Source organism: Symphodus melops, assembly GCF_947650265.1.
Source record: "Symphodus melops genome assembly, chromosome: 2".
Taxonomy (NCBI): domain Eukaryota; kingdom Metazoa; phylum Chordata; class Actinopteri; order Labriformes; family Labridae; genus Symphodus; species Symphodus melops.
Genome location: NC_136692.1, coordinates 24,830,468 through 24,852,863, shown reverse-complemented (window position 1 = coordinate 24,852,863; position 22,396 = coordinate 24,830,468). Strand labels below are relative to the sequence as shown.

The following is a 22,396-nucleotide window of genomic DNA, read 5'->3' as shown; positions in this document are numbered from 1 at the left end:
CTCACACTCTGATTTGTGAATGCATTAGGGGACATGTGGGAATGGTGCAACGGCGGTGCTAAGGTTATCAGGTGGGGGCATCTTGTTTGAGAACCTGCTTAAATCCCTCTCCACCTCTCTTGTGCTTGCCTCTGAATGATGGTGGCGATAACTCCTTTTGTCCGGCCCTGGAATGCAGTCGTGTGGATAATGAATAACAGCCTCTAAAACCCTCGAGCCCCTCGTGTGTTGCGTGTGTGTTTATGCGCATGGTGTTTGTGAAAGATGTTTACCTCACCCATGGTTTACCTGATGTTTTGCATAGCCGCCACCCCCCCTCCCACACACACACACACACACACACACACCCCTCTCTCTGTTGTTGCCTCTGACTAAGCTATTCCTGGCAGCGTTTGAGGATTTGGTACCAGTCCGTTCTTTTAATGTCCGGCCAGGTGTGACCTGATGGCACATTAGCACACCTGCTCAGTCCCAGACTCATCAATACTTTTGCGAAAAACCCCGGTTGATGCATTGCGTGCAAATGAGAATACTCACTTTGCTTTAAGAGGATTAATTGGGTGTAAAAACAGAACAAACCATTCAGCTCCATTACCAGAAATTAGGTTTAGTGCCCCATGCCAAATTAGCATTGCATAATATACTAGCTGTGGGGGTTTGTTTGTTTTCATCACTCATTATTTACAGACATGCACTCGCAGCATAAAAACATCAGTTCCACTTGATTTTTGTGTTTTTGTCCCTTTTTTTAAGCAGAGTTGGTGCAACAGTGAGCGTAGCACTGCATCACTGTGACATGTTCAACTCTATTATCACAATATCAGGATGAGCTGCGTGTGCTGGGCCGAGGGGGTCGTGAGCGTTTGATGGGCGAGATGTTCTTTCTTAAGGATTGAAGTTGAGCCTCTGCTTCTTCACCTGTGGGTCAAATGTTGGCAGGTCAATGAAACAAATAGGAGTGGACACATGTTCGACCATCAGTAGAAAACCGTCAGCCGCAACATCAGTATTGAATTTAAAGGCAAACGGAAGTTTTAACAAGATCAACTATGGAGAATAAGCGCTGATGCACGCTCATTGATGAATCCCAGTTTAGTTCTTCTGCGTTGATCAGAATACACCTGCACTGACTCTGGTGTCATGTTCGTGTTATGCTCTATAAACAAGTCGCATATTAATGCAGAATCTGAAGGCCAGGACAAAGATCTGGGGTCGTTCTGATGTTTGTTTTTAGTCTGAGTAGTCGTGTCTTATCGGGCTTTAGCTCTGGTTCATTAAACACGGTGGAAAGCAAACGAGGCAGAGTCCATTCAAGTGAAGCTATTCTCCGAACTCATCAGCTATCTTCTAAGAGCCATCAAGCTTGTTGTGCATTTCTACTTCTAAAAATCTACAAATAAGTATGCAGAGCAAGTCTGTTTATTTCCACCTTTCCTTCATGTCGTCTCTTTTTGTTGATATTTGGGTTGTAAACATTGAACAGTGCTTAGAAAGAAGGAATTCATGTCCTCTTTCATCGCTCTAGTTTACTGTTGCCGACTGAAAACTGAGGCCACAAGCTCTATTATTGTCAAACCCTGGACGATGGCTTCTCTAGTCGTTCTTAAAAAGCAGCCAAAAGAGTGTCTGTTGTAAAGATGCATTTTTCTTTGCTAATACAAAAAAAAAATGTTTGTAAATTTCCCAAAATCTAGGAACAATTGCTTCAGAATGATTATTGCCATGCCGTGCTTAAGGCAATACTCGTTTATGACAACCATATTATAATTCATAATTACCTGACAATATGCATAACATCTGTTTGTCAGCCAGGGTGTTTGGATGTGCATCTTTGTAACATCCAACATCAGAGCAGGACTTGTGTAACTGAGCTTGTATACTCACTTTCACACCCTGAAGGCAGAGGTGTAAAGTTACCATCAGAAGTAACTCATGCCATTCATACACCGCAGATGAAGCAGCAGGAGCGACTGGGATCTTGTCCCAGGAGACATCGTACATGTTGAGCTGAGCTGGGGATCGAACCCCTAGCTGAGGTTGAGAGATGACCTGCTCTTCCACTGATCCACAGCCGCCCCTGAGAGTCAGCAGTTAGGGACAGAGAGGGAAAGGAGCCCAAGATCGTACATGAACCCTCCCATAACCCTCTGAACATGGAGCAGGCGCCCTAACCACTTGGCCACTAGCGCCACATAACACTAATTTGAGCAAAAAACACAACAGCTGTCTTTATCAATAAAAGTATATACAATAACTGTTAATATTGATGCAGTGTGTCATACAGTGTTAAAACACTCCGTTGTTGTGTTTTGTACTTCTAACAGTCTAAATAACGACCTCTATTTACATTTCTCTGCTTGTTTTTGGGACACTCCTCTGTCTGTCGGTTGTTTGGGTTTGACTCCTGTTTTCACCGAATTCCTTAGCTCATCTCCTTGTTTAGTTTTGTACCAACTTTACAAATGATGTATTCTTCTCCTCGGGCCCGTCACGGGAACAAGTCAAGTCAACCTTTGTGCTCACTTGTCAGTGAGCTTTGGTGGACGGTGCGATTCTGTGCTAATTATTTGTAGCATTCGTTTTGCACGGTAGCAGACGTACAGTTTATTTTTCTGTTGTGAAATCAAGATGATGCTTAAACTGTGCTTGATCAGTTTGAGTCAAATCCATCATCTCCATTACTCTGAGTGGGATTTAAATTCTCCTTCAGCAAATCATAAGTAACGGTTGTAGTGAGGGCTGCAGGTCAAAGTTTCCCGTCACTCTGGCTCTGTTCGCGGCACACACTCAGTTCAAAGTGCTTTGTATTCTAAGTCACTGTTAATTAATTTGATGCCGCTCGCAGAGCTGCACAGACGTCTGAAGTCTGCTACTAAAAAAAAAAATGCTCATATTAGAGACTGTGCAGCAGCAGCATACACTTCCACAAATGTTCTTAGTACATTTAGATTTGTGAGCGATGCTTGAAGCTGCCTCTTTACAACTTTACAACATGGGATAACCTAAAGTTAAAAATCTGAAACGTTAAAGGAAATATAGAGGAATCTGTGTGGTTGTTTGGATGATTTAAAGCTGTACTGTACAGACTTATTCTTATATGAATGTGTCCATATGATCTAAATAAGCAAATGAGACCATCAGTGATGAGATTGATTATTTCTGTATGGTTATGTTGAATGCCTGAACCTGCCGGCATTGGGTAGGTGTCAGATAAGTGATGTAAAACTTTTCTGCAGAAACAACCTTTTTTTTTTTTTTTTCTCCTGGAAACGTTTCCCAACGAATGATAGATTAGATTCGTTTAAGCAAATTAAAAGAAACCAAAAGTCACTCTTTAAATACAGTATAACTCAACGTTCACTCTGCAGTGAAGATCAAGTCCGGATGCCGACTGTACAGTAAGCACACACTCATGTTTCCCGGCTCCCCCAGGTTAGGGGTTACGCTCAGATTCATGCAGGAGCTGTTTAATTTGAGACGACACCCCTCTGGAAACTTCTGACCCCTTCATTAATTGTTCTCGGCCCGCGATTGCAACAATTACTGTCATCCAGGGGCGGCCTGTCAAGCTGCAGGTTTGCCAGTTAATGAGTGGGTCAGTGTGTGCCATTTGGGACCAAACCAAGTAGTTGAGTCAGAAACAGGGATTTAGCTGCCTGTCTGACTTTGAGTTATGTGCTTTATTCCTGAAAGTTATCCACTCACTCACATGCAGTGTAACCAGCCTTGTGAGTGGAGGATGTTTGAGGAGCTGATTTCAGGTTATTCACAGGTATTCTCCTTCAGAAGCCTTATCTCTGCCCCTGGAGGAAGGCAGGACACCCGCCTAACTCGAATACTGACATCCACAGAGACTGGGACGTGACCCGGCAGACGCAAGGAATAAAAATGTCTTCCTGCCTAACTAACACGTGATAACATAGAAAGGCTGTCACACCAAAAGATAAATGACCATCATTGTAGAAGAGCATGCTGTGAGTGTGCTTCACTGTTTTAGAGTAAGATCCCCTGTGTGAAAGGGGGACGTCTTGAACTAGTTCGCTGATTGCCACAATATACATGTAGGCCAATCTATGCTTCAATCACATTCAACAGCCTTCACCGTCCTTTGCTCAGGACTTTGTCTTAAAGTGAAACTCCAAAGTGTTTTTTCTCAAAATGAAAGACTCTATTTCAAAAGAACCAATGAGTGTGATTTTTCTTTTTCCCACAAGAATGTAAATGCATGACGCTATTTCAACCAATGAGTGTGCAGTGTGCGAGCTGTGGGGTATTTAAGCTTCCAGAAGAGATAAGCAAAAGACTCACCACTTCTGAGAAATCAGCCAATCACAGAGTGTCTCTTATTACAGAATGTTATAACAGAGACTCCGGTAATTCAAAAGCCATCATGCTCCAAAAAGAAGTATGGTGTGACCTGTGCCCGAGTTAAATGCTGGAAAAGATCTCACCCATCCACTCAGTTCAATCTTTACAAGGTCAACCTTATTAAAATTCATCTTTCATTTACCTCGCCGTCGGGAGGGAAGTTTCTAAACTGGACGGACGGACGGACAGACAGATAGATAGATAGATGACGAGACATTTGTTACGATGAACAATAAACAACCGCTGGCCCTCCCTTACATATATAAAAACCCAAAACAAGATTTAGAAGGCCCCCTATAATATGAATAAAAGTTAAAAAAAAAATGGAACCATGTGCAATTAAAAATAGACTTATACTAAAGAAATGTACATGAACCTGTGCAGAAATAGAAATGTATCTGCAGTCTATTATAACTTTTCACCGTCTTGTTAGACATCCAGATATCGTCGAGTATTTTTAGCCGTAAAATATCTCCATATTCTGTTTTTTTAAGTACGATTAAACCTTTCAATCACAGAGGCCTTTAGGTCACTGGCTGTGGCAAAAACTTGTAACTCTTAACATCTGCATCCATTGGTAGCTTTGCAGGCACGCGGCTTTCTTCAAAGACTGATTCAAAGGCCCTCGACACCTCTGCAGTGGTTTTTCTCTTCAAAACATACGTACATAAGCCTTCTTTGAAAACACATCTATAACTGTTAAGAATTAATTAAACCCATCGATATGTTCTGCTGAAGCCTGCATATCACACAGGTCAGCTTGAAATCATTTTAAAGGTCCTGTGACAAATAAATTCTTAGAAAATGTAATCTGATCGGTTTGTATAAAATATAAGCATCCTGTCCGGCTAATAACACTTTTTTTTTTTGGAGCCGTTGAACTCCTTCAAAGCTACCTGGATGAGCTGCATTGTAATAAACCATGTTGACGTGAAATAAAAATAAAAAAAAAGGCACGAGTGAGGCGCTTTAAATATTAGTTTTGTTTTTATTTATATTGTTTGACACAAACACATGCATAATATAAACGATTACATTTTTACAAAATCAGAAGAAAAACACTGAATACAAAGTTTTAGTTTTGAATGATCATCAAAGAGAAGATTGAATGATCAATCATAGCATACAAAAGCTGGTGTCATTTTCTCAATTCAGTCAAAATATTTACAGGTTGGTTGTTTTGCAGAAGGTTAACGGTCACATCAACAAACCAAGCATAAAGGCTAAACACATCACAGGGCAAGGAAAGGGGAGGAGTCAGAGCGAGTGGAACATCTATAGGACTGTCAGTGTGTCCTCTGTGTCCGAGGTCTGGTCCCTCATCGATGAAGAGTTTGCCCACAGTCAAACTTTAGACTCTGAACCCTGTAGGACGAAAACCCCCGTCAGCTCCTGTAGCTTTTGTTGTTCATGCTTTCTCGTTTTCAGTTTTTGCGCGTTGTATGTAGAAATGATGTTGGGTCTGGGAGCGGTTGCCGTTTTTATGGTCGGGTGGAAGGTGTGCCTGTAAAAGCTTGTGTGACCTTCACTGTCGACATGTAAAAGGAAAGAGTTTTTTTCACCGCAGAGTATCTTTCCAGATGTGACAGCTATGAAAGAGTGAGATAATTTTTTAGAGACCTCGTCCATATTTTTGATCCAAGCCGCCATGGGGACAGCCAGAAAAGTGCGAAATAAAACAACAATGAAAGTTAAAAAGATCTAAGACAAAGTTCTGCTTTGGCACCTCGGAGCCGATGTCCGATGACCGGCCAAAAAGAACCAACGATCTGTGGCTGAATATTTGGTCTATCAAACTGCACTAAACATCATTTTTGTCAACACAAGCTCTTGTGAGGAGAGAAAAGGTCCAGTTTGGCTTCACAGATGCTTTTCACCCTCGCTATGTTTATCTTCACATAGATTCACGGGTCGGGACAACCTCAACACCCCCCAGTCATTGGAACAAAGCGTGGCTCGGTCCGTCGAAGGCCCCGCTGCTTCATCCCCATCGAACTGATACAGACGAAGATCTCCAGTTTCCTATTTGAACACAGATCCACAGCCAAAAAAAACCCCCTTCCAGTTTCAATTCATCACATTTTGACTGAAAATGTTCATGATGTCATAAGTTGTGTGAGGAAGAGGGGGATTATGGATCAAAGGTCACCATCCATTAAATTTCATGAGTTCCACATTCTTAAGTGACAGTAGGCGGTGTATCTATTCTGTCTTGTGTGTTCAGTTGGCAACCCTTGGTGCTATTGCTGCTTAAAGTGTTGGGATTAATTGGCAGCATGTTGCTCAGGACACTTAATGTTTCCTGATGAGGGACACCCCTTTGAACTCAGTAAGAATACTCCTGCCAGCCGCTCCTTTTCTCAGGAATCATGACCTCAATCCAAAGTTTGTCGGTGTGTTTGAATAAAAGGCTTTGTGTCATTTCGACAGCATTAAATGCTATAAGTCACATTTACGTGCACTCCTGAACATTTCTCGAGAACTTCAGGACCCTTGATATGAATTCTGATCTGATTCTGATTCTGCTCCCTTAAAAACTAGGATGATAAAGTCTCGATGAAGTCTGAGCGTTCACATATGCAGTTCAACTTCAGAAGTTTTTTCAGGAGTATTGTGCGAGTGTGAAAGCGTACAAAGGTGGTTTTTTTCTTCTTCTTCCATGCATGTAAGTACATGTGACAAACAGTTGTAAATCAAAGGTTAAAACATTTAGGTTTAATGGAAAAACTACACTACTTATGGAATATTTTGGGAGATGGATGTAAGCTCCAGTAAACATTAAGCAAGCATTTTTCATCATTACACATGCATACCATTCAAATGTGTGTTTTTCACATGCACCAAGGAACCGCTTTCTTTGATGAGAGAAAGCCAAAACTTCTGTTGTAGAAACGAGTTGGAGGGTAACTTTTCTGCTATTCTTCCTTTGACTTTCGATTCATTTGACCAAACACTGTTTTAGCTCATTAGATCTGCAGAGACTTGTAAGTTCCTGGAAACAGTGCAGGTGATCCATCACTGTTAATACGTCAATGACCTTCATTTTTGTCCCTGTTAGACTGAAGTGTATGTTGTCCATAAATACATTAGTGGAGTTCAAAGACATGGACTTAAACATTCAGCTGACATGTGCCGGCTTTTATATTCCATTGGCAAAATATTATATTATTATTATTATTTTTTTTTTTGCCCTTATGAACTGAAACACAAAGACATTGAGCTCAAGGACACTAAAACTCTTGTTGGCTTAAATCCTCGAAGGCCGCAACCACCGCGTATGTTCTGCAAGTGTGAGAGGAGCAGGCGGCGGTGGTCTGTTGTTATGATACGAGAAGCCCAGTTTCACACCACTGTCACGCACCACTCGTATCATAGGTTGCCTACTCATCGAGAATATTGTCTGATAAGAAGTAGAAATTGCTGCTGGTGTTGCCAGCCCTTGATCTTTTAGTGGACAAAGAAAAGAAGAGGCAATCCCGACACATAAAGAGAAAGGCACTAAATGAGTGGAAGCATGGATGCTACAGCGGTAGGCTCAATGGGCCTTCCTGAGCCTGTGTCAAGAGCTAGAGATACATGAAACCTCCAAACAGCCAATCACTGAGTGCTGTCGAAGATTCAACATTTCGAATTGGCCAACGAAACACAGACGGGGGGCCGACAGGTAGTGACAGAGTCGGACATTCCCCCCAAAACTAGGGCGGTGACCGCTCAGGAACGGTCCAACTAGGACAATCTTTTCAGTGTCAGGACCTTAATGACTGTTTCAACTTTACTAGCAACCCCTATTTAGGTGGTTTTAAAACAAGAAGGGCCCTTCATAGATATGCATTGAAAAATATCAGTCCTACAAACTTGAATCCATTGACAATACGAAAAGCTGATTTTTGTTGTTTTTTCATAATACTGGTTAACGTTGTGTTGAGCGTATCGTGCCTCGTGGATCGGTTGCGCCCTATGTACAGATTGAAGTCCTCTGAGTGGGCTGCCTGAGTCCTTTCCCACACGTCATCGCCTACTTTCTCTCCCTGATTTCTTAATCTAGCCATCTTGCACACTGAGCCCGATGCTGTTGTCTGTCCATTAATTTGGAAAATGTCCAGTCTCGTACTCAAGAAGCAGAGTCATTAAGCAGTGAAGATGATTTGTTTTGGGTTTTTTTTTTCAATCCTTAAAAACATAAAGAAAAGTAAAGAAAACGTAACTAAAATAACACAGTACTTTGTGTTTAAAATAGTGACATAGATTGTCGTAAAGAGTACGCTTATTCCCTGTTATAAAGTTCATTCAACGTTTACGTTTTCAGCTGTTCAATGAAATATAAATGAACAAACTCATGATTGACTTTTGGTGATTGACATGTCTGGATTGAACTCGGGTTTGTAGCGTTTAAGGACTGGCTTTTGAATTGGCCTACATTCTTCAGATTCTGGTACAACATGCAGTGTAGCTTTTAAGACCCGATTAGTACAACAGTTAAGGAGTGTGAATCGAGGCGCAGTGCATTCCCAAAGCCTGTCTGATCTGGCATTATGACTTTTACTTTACGTTTCTTTTCCTCTTGACAGACCACACAATCGTTCAACATGAACACAACAGTTCAGCCTGTCTGCGGCGGTTCGGATGTGCTGAGCAGAGACATAAAGGTGGAAAGGTAATGATGATAAAGTCTATAGGTTGGCTATGCCAGTACGTGATTCTCCCCTTCAACTCCCGCTTTTGTTCTCAAACAACTGTGTCAGTGTAAGCTCGCGTTATTGGGCAATAACTGTAAAATGCTTTGGCCTCCAAATTCGCCCCACTTGGCAAACCTGTGTACAACCAACACAAGGTGCAGTAGAAAATAAAGCTGCTACTGTCGAAACAGAAATCACAACAAGGTTCCTGTTGCCTTGAAGATGACATGACTTTGAAGAGCCAGTTGTGTGAATGTCTTTCATAAAGAGGCTTTTGATGTGAACCTCTGTGACTTGATCATGGTCACGTCTGTATGATAGACTTGTGTGATGTATCAAAGGACTAATGCTCGTAGAGGGACAATCTGCTTCTATGACTATAGAGTTGAAAAAGAGTTCAGAATAGGCCCTAGATTGTACGAAGGATGCTGGTGGGATGAATCAGAGGCCCTTATTGTAACAGGTGAAGTGTTTCTCTTTCATAAATTACAAAGGTTACAGTTCCTGCGTTTTATTATTCGAAAACTCTGAAGAAAGACTCATTAGCAACTCGTTTGGTTTCTGCTAGCCTCTGATAATTGCCACTCCAGAAGGAATGCTTCTATAGTTTTGTGTTGTGGATGTTGTTAAGGAGCCGAGTCTGCTTCCAGCACATGTTGCCAAGGATCTGTAGCCATGCACTACTGAGGAAAATTTGTTATTACGCAATCGAGAATTCATCCACCCCCACGCTCCTTTATAAGCCGTTTCCCAAAACAGAGATCACGCTGGACCTGTGTGTTGTTTCTTTTTCAAGTGATAAGGTGTTGACGGGTTATTCAGAAATAAAAGGAGAGCTATTAATGCAATTGTTAACTCTGAAAAATGCAATAAAGGTCTGCTGTGGAACCAGACAGTGCCTCATTTCTATCAAGAACGTTGGTCTTAATGTTCCCCTTAAAGTGAAAGCTAATGTGCCTTTTTAGAACTTAAAGCTCCTGTGAGGAGATTTCACCGTGTTATTAAACCAACTGAAATTAATGCTGATGCCTCCAAATGATCTAAAAACCCAAACCAGACCATCAGTAAGAGGATTGATTATGTCTACCTTATAATATGTCCTGCTTGTAACAGTTGCTGCAGGGTAGGTGACAGATTAACAGCTCACTTCTGGAACAGCCGTTTTTACCTTAAAAGAAAGCAGGAGATTGTTCATCAGAAAAACAACATACACATGTACAGGACAGCAAAGAGACAGGAAATGACACTTTGTCCAGAGAGGGCTTCAAACATACACAAAGTTTCACACTGGAGCTTTAAATATCCCATATCATGAAGTGCTCATCTCTGCACAGCAGGCTCAGTCCATTCGTTTCATGCTCTCAAGCTTTAGGACTTGTTGGTATCTGGCTTGTTGACGTGACATGAACTTTCATTGTCACATATGATGAGACATATTATAATAAGTGTTTTGATTATTTAAAATGCATGAAATAGTTAAACATGACCTTGTTATTCATGAAACTGCTGTTATTAAAGCTGCTGTGTTTTTACATGTTTACATTTTTAGACCAAATCTCAAAATTATCCTGTCGTGTGACTGTAACCATCCTGTTTCAATATTTACAACTTATATCAATTCAATAAAAGGGACATACAACTATTGATAAATACCCTGGGCATAATTCTACAAGTGTCTATTTTAGTCATTGGTTATCAAGTTTTTTTAACTGCAGGAACTTTGTACATTTTATCTCCAAAAATCACGTCCACTGCTGTGACATCACTTCCTGATTTAATGTTATTTTACAAAAACAGATTTTTTTTTAGCCATACAGTTTTTGATTGACTCGTGCAACACAACCCTAAATTGAATATACATGATATATTATTTTAAAGAGACATACATATCTGCAACGAGAGGATTCAAGACACTTCAATGAACGATGTGAACTCAAAGAACTCACTGCCAAAGCCGAGTGCGATCTGTAACTCCATCAGAGATAACTCGGAGACATTCATTTAATAACAGTTCGAAAGGGAACAAGATTAAAGTTAATTAAGATGTCTCGTTTCATGTCCGATGGGCTTGACGGTAGAAAAGCCACATTTTGTGTTTGCTGAAAGGAAAAGCTAGAAGTCCTGTTTGTTTGGACTTCAGTCATATCTGAGATATTATCATGGTAGTTTGGGTGTTGTGCGTTATGTCATTCTTATGAAATGAAGGGAAATTGCTGCTATTAGTGTTGCTGTGTGTCGATTAGGAGTAGAAAAATGAGGATGCTGGTGTGCAGCAGTGATCGTCATGTCCTATTTCAGCTGAAGTGAAACTGGTGAAATCGGTGAAGCCCCTCACTGATGGAAGGTTTGCTGGGAAAAGATGATGTGGAAGGTGGTCACACTGGTTCAGACCTTGAGCTCCGGAGGTGCTCTGCAGTAGTGAAAGAAGGAGGAGGTAATGCTGCTATACTTTGGGATTTCCTGCTTGATGTTTAATGTCTCAGAGTCTCTGATATGTTGTGAAGCTGCTACGAGCTCTTCTCAAACACACTGTGTACAATATAAAGCTGTTCATTGGGCAATCGTCACTCTCACTGCTAGTTGTTCTCTGTATTTACACGCGCAAGTAAGAAAACCAAACTGTATATTTCTATAGTTTCTGTTGAACTTTGCATGAGCAAAAGGAAAAATAAGGAGCCATTCAGGCTTCCCTCAGAGAGGCACAGAAAGCCCTCCAGCTTGGTCAGCCCAGTAACCAGGCTCTGTGCAGCACACTCAGGGAAGCAGAGCCACTTGCTAGTGCAGCAAGTCCCTTCCCCCTCCTCCCACATTCCCTCTCTCCCTCTTCTCTCCATATTGTCCTCTTGCCCATTTCCCTCGGTGTTATAAATTACAAACGACACAAACCTCCAGGCCTAATGCCCTGCCGTGGATGCCTTCCAAGCTGCACTTTTCAGAGAGCCAGGAGACTGGCTTCATTGATAACACCGGGCACACTGTCCGTCTCTCCATTTACTGGCTAGAGGAAAAGCCCGAGACGGGCCCTTCACAGGCCCGAAAGACACCAGCGCTTTTTACAATCAGCTGATGGAGCCTACTTTTCTGAGACTTCAGTGCAAGTGTTTCATTTCATCTGGCCGTGTAATCGCATCATTAATAAATTAAACAGCAAAAAGGATCCAGCAACCAGACCTTATACTTTACTCTGATGTGGTGCCTGTGTTTAAATTATTCATCAAAGTTCATGGACTGAAGATTGTCTGTAGGAAACTTATCAAAGTCATATTGAGCAACCGGTGGAAAATTCCCCCAAGAGAGTTTTGGTTCCTGAGAAATTGGCAGCAGTCATGTTAGCGAAAGCCATCGACAGCGTAAACATGGTCACGGAGTCTTAGTGACGTCAGCCATTTGTTTCTGAAGAGGAGTTCTGAAGCCGAATAATTGTGGTTACCATATTGGAAATGGTATCTCCAGCTATCTTTTCTTCAACCTTGAATTCTATCAAATATTGGAGTTAAGGCGGGCCTCAAGATGTATGCAAATATAGTCTTAACTCTTAGCCTTGATATTAGCTCCTGACCAATATGGGATTTTTGGGACTGACACCGATGTCGACATTGGGAGGAAAACAATCCGATTGGGATGTTGGCCGATGGCTTTCATAGCTCTATGTTCAATCTGTAGAGATTAGGGATGTTTCTGATGAATCGTTAATTTAGCCGATGAAAAATGTATTAAAAATGTTACTAGCAGTCATGTGTAATACCATTCTCTACTAAAGAGGGCGCCCATCACCTTTGCAACTCAAAAAATGAATGTTATTACTATTAAAGGAAGAAGCTGTTCAGAGGAAACTGAGACTAAAATGAAGCCGTCAGCGACTCAGCCCTGATCATCTCACGTGTCTCCGTATGGCTTCTTACTTTTTCTGCTCACATTTCTAAACAGTGATTAATGGATTGATGATTATTGTTCGTCCAAGTCTTATTGACGTCACCCATATATCTTGCAAAACCCCCTCCCAGTGTCTCACGACCTCCATATAGACATACACCTTGTCAGTAATAGTCATAATAAACGTGACTCACAAGAGTAATCAGAATACAGTTACATCATTTAGCCCCACTTATACTTACACACTTCATGTGTGTTCATTTTACAAACAACAACATACAAAAAGTTCCACTTCTCTGCTTTTTCTCCCTCTCTTACTTTACTGTATGCTGACAGATGTCAGTGTAACAGTGTGCTTCATGTCTCGATTAGTACGTCAGACGGGATTCTGAAGGTTCCTTCGTACTAAAGATATGTATACATAATGTAAAGCAGATCGAGAAACACAGTGTTCAGATCATCGTCACCAGAGTTCTGCTTATGTAGCGTTACTGTAAATAGATTTATTTTAGTTTACTCAGCTTTTGCTGTATGATTTCACTTGTTCCCTTTCTGGGTTCTCCCAACTATCAGCTAGTGGAGGAAACGGCTAATAGAGCCCCACTATGGGCTGCAGGCCCCTGCCCCTGCTCCAGCTGACCCCACAGACCCAGATCCAGCTCTGAGGTTTAACCCCATCCACAGCTGAACCCCCAGCTTCACTTATTATTCCTGTCCTGTTTCACTCATTGCAGATGGAGAGTTTTGAGTTCACAGATTTTCGAGTTTTCACTTCTGTAGACAACTTGAGGTGCTGGGAGAAAAGTCTTTCCTTTTTCAAAATGTTAAGGCTGCTTGAGAGGTGAAACGGTCATCGTGATTGTTCACCATACTCCCACAGCGGCCATGTTCCTGTGACATCACGCATCAGGATGGGAAGCTGCGATCTGATGGTAGCAAACGGTTTGTTGCGTGTGTTTAGCACAAAATGTGATCTGATCTCTCTCTGGATTTCTGCTGTCCGTCATCTTTGCAGTTGCTTTTCAACAAGGAAGCAATGGAATTAAAAAGCTGCAATCTAACATTACAACATGATAACATTTGAGCTAATATGGTAATATATGAGAGAATATGGTGTATTGTTTAAGCAGAATGATTACAGATCTTTCTGAAATAGGACAATATATACAGTCCAAATCCGGGAGAGAGAGAGAGAGTGAGAGAGACAGAGAGAGAGAGAGAGAGAGAGAGACAGAGAGAGAGAGAGAGACAGAGAGAGAGAGAGAGTGAGACAGAGAGAGAGAGAGATAGAGAGAGAGAGAGAGAGAGAGCGAGAGAGAGAGAGAGAGAGAGACAGATAGAGAGAGACAGAAAGAGAGAGAGACAGAAAGAGAGAGAGAGTGAGAGAGATGGGGAATGACATGTGGGAAAGATGCCAGAGGTGGGATTCAAACCTGAACCACCACTTGGAGGACTGTACCCTTTACACCTGGGGCGCACACTTATCAACATGCAACCAGTGCCCTGTGATGCACTTTTAATCCTTATTAATCTAAAGTGTGATCCTTTCTATTTTACAGCTTTATCACACTACTCACTGATTAACATGGCCTAAAGCCACATGGCTTTGATCTACCATGAATCCCCATAACTCAGCCATAACTGATGTATAAAGGAGTGATAGTGAATCAGGTTAGTGTTTGGAGGAACACATCTGTTTTTGATGATCACTATTGTCAGCAGTTTGACTGATCTGTGCTGGTCTCTAATGTAATCAATCCAACATCGAATGCAGGACATTCTTGCAGGTTTCGTGTTCCCTCAACAAGCCTCATGCTCAAAGCTTATTTCACAAGGCCAGCAGCTCTTTTATTGAGTACTTAGCTCATTCTAGCTTTAAGGATTTTGCCCCGGCTAATTGTTTTATTGAGGTATTAATGATGAGTATTAAAGCTTCAAGGGACTCTGTGCCAAAAATGTGTGTTTTCAGGTGTTTAATGAGCTTTCTCTCTGTGTGTCACAAGTGTAAAGTGCGTCAAACCAGATGGTTTCATCAGCAACAGTGCTTTATGGAATTATTGACATGAACTTTACATGTTGTTTATTTCTAGAAATATTCAGAGTTACATGCAGTGGGTTCAAACATTTTTAACACATTATTTATTACTGACCTTATCAACCTGATTTGTCCATTATTCACCTTCTCCATTACCTACTAAACAAGTGAGTTCAAATGTACTTCTATAACTTACTATACATGAACCCACATTTATCAATAACTGAGGTCTGTAGACTCTGAAGAGGAACATTGTGTGTTATAGCTGTTGATTATAATTGGCACAGCCACTGGGTTGATATCCATTGTTTGTTTTTTTCAACTGTGATTTTGAAGCATGAAATTCAGCGCTTTGGTAGTTGCAGTGTTGGTGTGCTGGAGTCAGAAAATGACCAGTGTGCCAACACGAGTGTGGAGAGAAGAGAGGCAGCTGCTGTTAACTGTTGACCCTCGCTACAGTTTTCATGAATAGAAGAATGAGCTGTTTTATTCTGCTGTGTAGTTGGAGATTTTGACCTGATTCGGAGTGACTCACCTTGGAGCAAACCTCAAGTGGCCACTTGAGGAACTGCAGTCCTATTATAAAGGGTCACATTGACCTTTATTTGTACCCTAAAAGGCTAACGGTATAGCCCCAGTTCAAGTCTATAAGCTAGGCTTATACCAAGAGTTCAGCTTCGTAGTTTCACAGACAGCAGACGTTAACACTCTCTTCTGGTATAAAATGGTAGTTTTTGCCGTACATACACCTATTTACACTAAGGTAGTGCATGGAGATTTACGTATCAAAGCAAGAAAGTATTTGTAACCTGTAACCGAATAATTAATAATATTGATTTATCACCGCATTGCAATTATTTTTTTCCTCAATTCAATATCGATTGAGGGAAATCCTGAGATCGATTATTTCCATTGTTATAACACCCCACTCCAGTGGGGGCACTGTGGGTGCTGCCGTACATCTACACACTGTACTTTAATGTTTTATTCTTTGTTTATTAAAGAATAATTCCCTGATAAATAATGATAATAATGCACACACAATTGTTGAACATATATCATAAGGTACAGTGTCATCTGTTATTAAATCGATATCGAGGCTGATTAATCAATATCGAATCGTGACCCAAAGAATTGAAGTGGAATTGAGTTGTGAGGTTGTGAACAATAGCCAGCTCTACTGTAACCTCTGTGCGGTATGTAACGTGAGAGCTGACAATCTTTTATTTAATCATCATGACTAAAATCAATTTCCTGACATTTTTTTTCAGGTCATAAATCGTAGTTGACGCAGCTCTACCTTCATGTGTTTTTCAACTTTGAAACACACCAAGTTCCTGTCATTGGTGTGTGATGTGCTCACCATTCAGCAGTTGCAACACTCACATAACAGAGCAGCACCTGACCACAGGCCCATTCATCTATCCCCACTGGTTTCCCATTGATGCCTCTCCTTATGACTGAGGCCCGAAGGAATCTCCACCCAGGGGACCTTTCAACAACAAACGCAGCCAGCTACGACAGCAAGCTGCTTCTCTGAATGAACAACAATGTCATTCCAGCAGTGTGCGGGTGTTGGGCCGTACTGTATGTGTGTGTGTGGAGTGAAACACCACTGGCTAGTAGCAGTAGGGTGATCTTGTGACCAAGGCCCCTTAATGACGGTTAGGAGCTGTGAGCAGACTTCTCTGCATTACGCTGATCAGTCCATATCATAGGCAATAAAGTGATTGATCTGAAGAACAAGAAAGCAGCATGAAATGAGGGACTGAACACAAACTGGTTAACATCACCGAGAAAATGTTCGTATAGGTGCTCAGATATGAAATAAAAAAAGAAAAACATCTTGCAGGTCGCTGTCATCAGTCATGTCTCTTTACATATTTCAAAAACAATTTTATCATTATCATTCTAGAATTTTACAATTCCTTTTATTGCAAAACAACAAGCGAGCATCTAGAGAGGAGGAACTCTGCAAAGGCTGCAGTACACCATCTGAGCTTCAGAGCTGTTTATCAGAAAGCAGGCCGGCATCTTTTGCATAATCCGCCCATTTCATATACAGAACCACAGTCGTGGAAAACTAGAATTTCCATGTTGCAAGTTGCATAAAGAAGAAATTTGGGCAGATTTGCCAAAACTCCAACAACATCACATCACTAAAAAATCCACCTAAAACATTTCAAATTCAAACAACACAAATGTTTTTGAAGAACTCAGAAATACCGTGTTTCATCCGAGGGTTCATCTTTTTTTTTCTTTCTGATGACTTGTTATGTCATCGTTTATACACAGTATATTGCCTTTTATATTAAGCTATATATAATATTTATTATGTATTTTAGGGCTGCACACTGGCAGCAGTAAGTGCTGCATGTGTTATCACAGCAAAAAGGATCCTGGTTCGATTCCCCGTCCAGACTGGCCTTCCATGCATGCTTCTTCACGCTGTCTCAGTGCCTTACAGATGTGAGATGTGTGATTTTTTTTTGCTGCTGTGATTTGTGCAGAATGTGGTTTGGCATTGTGTTGCTGAAATAAGTAAGGCCTTCCCTGAAATAGACGTCACAGTCATGGAAAATACCATTCAGTGGTGGTCTCGACTGTTCCTGATTCGAAATCTTGATCCAGTCTGAGACCAAACAAGATTCCGAGCCAAGACAGAGACCTTCAAAAAGGTGTCTGGAGACCGGTCTTGGTTCGAGTACAACACTAGTCTGGAGGACAGAGCATCAAGGATTTACACACAGCAAAGCTCCTTTTGCTTGTCTGACCTCAGGACAGTTTTCCACCTCATCTTCTCTCCCACCCAGAGAAGGCAGCAGCGTTTCTTAATCGGGTTGATGTATGGTTTTATTCGTGGACATCAGGGCGAACTGAGTTCACATAATTGGAAGTTTTTCTGAGCCCATGCTGTCAGCTGCAGAATGGTGGCGTGATGATCACAGGCACACTGTATTGTTTTTTGGACTTGTCTCCCGCATACATGCCCAGGGCTCTTTCTTCAGTTTCTCTGATTGGCCTCTTCATGACTTTTATAGACAATGCATAGATTTAGAAATTGAAGAGAGAGAGAGAGAGAGAGAGAGAGAGAGAGAGAGAAGAGTGACATGCAGGAAAGGAGCCACAGCTTGTATTCGAACCCGGACTGCCCGCTTGGAGGACGATGCCTCCCTTCATGGCCTGACGCAGTAACCCTGAGGCTACCGGCGCCCCAGATTCTCAGAATCTTTGAACGGTATTATTTACTGTAGACTGTGAAATCTCCAAATCTTCACACTCAATATTTATACAATGTTCCAATGTCATTTCATTTTTTGATTGAAGGTTTTTTTAAACTGCTATACAAATGTGAGCATCTACCCAGAGAAGGGTGTCATATGTAACTATCACAGCTCAAAATGTTGTCGGAGAAGACAAAAAAAATCCTCATGTTTGGAGAAAACAAAGAGCTCCATGTCAGAGTCATGTGCATAACAGACGCCTGCAGCATCTTCCAGCTCGAATATTCAGTGCAACTTTCAGGTCAGGAGGAAAATTGAAGTTATAACAGTAGCCTATAAAAATCATAATAATTAAAATTATGAATGCTGCTTACAGATTTTCTTAACACTTATTGAGGGACTTTTTAGAGGTGCAGCTGTACTTACAATGTAAGTAGCTTAATACTGATTTGAACATATTTTTAAATGGCTCACAAAGCATTTCCATGATCTGCCTTATCTTTATTTCTCATGAAGGATGTACGGACACTCATGCAGACAAACATGCAAACAGACACATTCCTCATATTTTCCGGCTGACACAGGCCAAGAGACAGTTCTGTTATTTAATTGCGAGCATATTCAGACTAAATGTTTATCTAATTGAAGAAGCTTTAAATAGCGACATGTTACCAGCTTTAGGGTAAAGTGTTTTTGTCTATGTCAACGGAAAAATGGGTCAGAATGGCTGGAAACTTTTGCTGGAGGTAGACTTAGAACAGCAACTTTCCAACGGGTTCCCATCACCCTAACATGCACTATATTTGTCAGGGCTCAGATATTTGGAAAAATGGGGGGGAGGGAGGGGGGGGGGCGCAGAAGACGGGGAGTGGGGCAATGATGAGTGTCCAAAACAGATACTGACCCCTCATACTCCCACCCTAACTCTATGAGCCTTACGTGTCTATTTATAGGGGGAAATTGCGCTGTGGAAAAATATGACAAAGCTGCATTCCATAAATAAGCTGGGAATGGTGGAAAAGAGCACACAGCTTAGTCTCTGAAGGCCTGAGTGGAGGTTCTCAGGCCTGGTTTTGGATTACAGATGAATAGATTGATGGATGGATAGAGATGGACATATGGGTGGCTTGTTACGCCCAATGTCACTAACAAGAGTCAGTGCTATTTTAATATGGGCCTTTGTCTATCTACAGGGCGAAAAAGACCCAAACCCCCAACTCCCCTAACCCACTGAAAATATAGATGTATCATCAGACGAGCACCAAGCACAGTGTGAGGTAGTTATCCAGGGTAAGCAGATGATGGTCAGGCCCCCATGTTGCTGCAGATGTGGTCATGAGAGACATACTGAAGCAACTTAAAGAAGTCTGTTATGTGAAAAACAAGTTTGCATAGCACCCTTAAATGTATTCAGTAAAATGAATTATTATTTCAAAATGTAAAACGTTATCATCTTCACACTGACGGCAGACCGCGCTTCATTCTTTCCATACGGCTGCAACCAAACTCCTTTTCTGAAGCTTTCACATTTTCTTGTTTGCTACCACCACATGATAATGGCCTCACACTCCTGCACTGAATCAAAGTGACGTATGCCTGAGGCTCCTGTAGCCCTGTACCTGCGCAGAAGCCTGCGTGCAAGCCCTTTGATCGGTCCACGAGTGTATGACGAGAAGATGAATATGTTCTTCAGATCATTAACCCCTGTATGTCTTTAATGTAGGTTAACTAGAGTTGGAGTGTAGCATTAAATCCATTTCATTCCAAGGCTGTACATTCACTCTCCTGGGATGTCTCCTCTCTTCTCTTTTTTGTTATTATGGACATTATAATATAATTAACTGCTTCTCAATATTTCGTTTTCATTCACCATGGTGTCCTGTACACAAACAAACTAGCATAGAAATATCATTGCCAAGTGATGTTGTATTGCAGAGGTATGCAGACCAACTATGCAAATGTAGTGCTAGCTACAGCAGTGTAGCTATGGCGTTGCATTTTGCGCTTTAAGAATAAACTAGGCTTAAACGAGGCTTTTTGAAGGTGCCGTGTTACTCATGGCTTCATCTGCAGCAGCACATTGTAGTTTTTAACACTGTTGTATTCCAATACAAAAAAAGCTTTTATAGGGTTTCATAGGAGTCACTAGCTACTATGGATACTGAGTCCAGTGCTAACATGTCCTTAATCAAACTTTGATTCAACTGTGACCTATTAATTTAACAGAAGGTAACATTATATAATCTTATTTTATAAAGTTATAGACTAAGGGAAATCTTCGTATCTAAACTAAATCTTAACATTAGTGTTCTAAAAAGTGAATCATTGCCCTCTTTGAGTTGATCTTTTGACATGTTTCTTCATCCTTGGAGAGCCCATTTTTGTATGCGCTCAACATACCAACTATTTTGTGGTCACTGACTTTGTCCTCACTGAGATTAATCACTTCCTGGTACCTTAGTCATCTGCTGCTTTGTAGTGAAGGGAAACTAAATAATCCTGTGTGTGTGTGTGTGTGTGTGTGTGTGTGTGTGTGTGTGTGTGTGTGTGTGTGTGTGTGTGTGTGTGTGTGTGCTGGTAAGTGAGTGCTTGAGTGTGATTACTTAACTTAATTACTAATGTAAAATGAAAGTGCTTTTGGCCAGTTTTGTGACCATTATTCTCCAAACTGGTTTAGAAATCCGAAATGGAAAACACGAGCCTCTGAGTTTTCAACTTAAGAAAACATGCTTCCTTAATAATTGAAATTGAAAGTGATTTGACCCCTGACCTTGGTGTGTGCAGGCTGCCTTTGTGCTGGACTGCTCAGCATGCATTCAGCTCCGGCTCAGCTAGACAGCCCCAGATGTAAGGCAGCAGTGGTGGCTTATAGGACCCCAGACGACTGGTCTTTGCAAGGACATGCTCTCCCTGTGGCCAGTTTCCAAGTTCCAGGCCCCAGAGGGTCAGACTACCTCCAGTCCAGCTTCACAAAACCCACTGCCATAACAGCAGCTAAGAAGCTATGAATAAACAGGCTGTCATTGTCCAGTTACATATTAATGTTAGACAGAAGCTGATTTTTTTACGTCGCTTGTGTGTTATGTCTATGTGTTTATCTTTGTGGGAATCTGAAAAATGTGCACTCTACTTGTGGGACTGCAAGACAAAAAGATGTGAAGCCACTGTGCGAAAGGCGACTGTGTTTATTTGTTTGTGTGTCTGTGTGTGTAACGTTGAGAGAGACAGAAATAGACTGAAGATAGACTGGAGACATCACCAGAAGTGGAGATCACACCGGCACTGAAATGAAAAAATGGCTTGAATCTTTGTTTACAGAAAATAGCACCACCTGAAACTACAACCTAACAACATCAGTAACGAAGTACCGCTCAGGAAGAACGCTTGTCTTTCTCACAAAGATCAGCCAATGAACTTGACTTTTGAGTATTAATGTTTCAACACTCTTCACAGCACTATTACTGGTTTTAAAACTTTGTGAATGTAATAAGTGAAACACCTGTCCATTGATTAACTTGAAAAAGATTATGAGATGGATACAAAATGTCATTGTTCTGTAGGCTTCTCACCTCTGCCGTCTGTCTTCTTCAATAGTAGAACTTAGAATCAGAATAAACATCGATATATGATGTCTGATTTGGTCCAGTTTCTATCTGGCAGATAAAACACGTTAAATATCGCTGAATAACATCCAAAGATATCCAATAATATTCAAAGCATTGCAGTTCAACATGCTGTGTGTATGTGGTTGTGTCTACTATTTAGGTTGTATTGGTTGAGTTAGACTGTGCTGTGTTTGCAGAGCTTGGTTTATTGATCTTCTAGCCTTCTGACTACTCAAAGCACTTTTTTCACGGCAGGTCACACCTACACATTCGCACCTATTCACGCTCAGGCATGAGGTTGCCACCAGAAATAAGAAATTCCATTCATACGCTGCCAACGTACCAGCAAGTGTCTTGCCCAAGGACACATCAGACATGTGGGGGTTGAGTTGGGGATCGAACCCTCGACCTTCCAGTTAAGAGAAAGCCAACAACCAACTGAGCCACAGCCGACTAACGAATGGATGTCTGAATGAGTATTGCACAATCTTTGTGCTTGGACTGAAGCTGATTCAGCCAAGCTAGATTTAGTGTTGTGTAGTTGTGCCTGTATTTGGTTAGGTTTTATATTGAGGGATGGTAAATGGACTTCAGCTTGTATTGCACTCTTCTAGT

The 22,396-nt window shown here is 41.4% G+C and overlaps 1 protein-coding gene across 7 annotated transcripts in view; it reads left to right on the top strand.

Annotated features, from left to right (window-relative positions):
- Positions 1 to 22,396, top strand: part of cnnm2b (cyclin and CBS domain divalent metal cation transport mediator 2b) — a 43,801-nt gene that overhangs the window by 2,780 nt on the left and 18,625 nt on the right. The window contains exon 2 of one of the 7 annotated variants that reach the window (XM_079336928.1): positions 20,961 to 21,729. The exons of 1 other annotated variant lie outside the window; for it this stretch is intronic. In XM_079336928.1, coding sequence (XP_079193054.1) covers positions 20,961 to 21,184 — 224 coding nt within the window. In that variant the 3' untranslated portion in view covers positions 21,185 to 21,729. Of the gene's footprint in view, positions 1 to 28; positions 285 to 756; positions 1,058 to 1,952; positions 2,261 to 16,223; positions 16,712 to 20,960; positions 21,730 to 22,396 lie in introns of those variants that run through there. 5 more of the 7 variants (XM_079336933.1, XM_079336931.1, XM_079336932.1 and 2 more) reach the window with 5 other exon arrangements.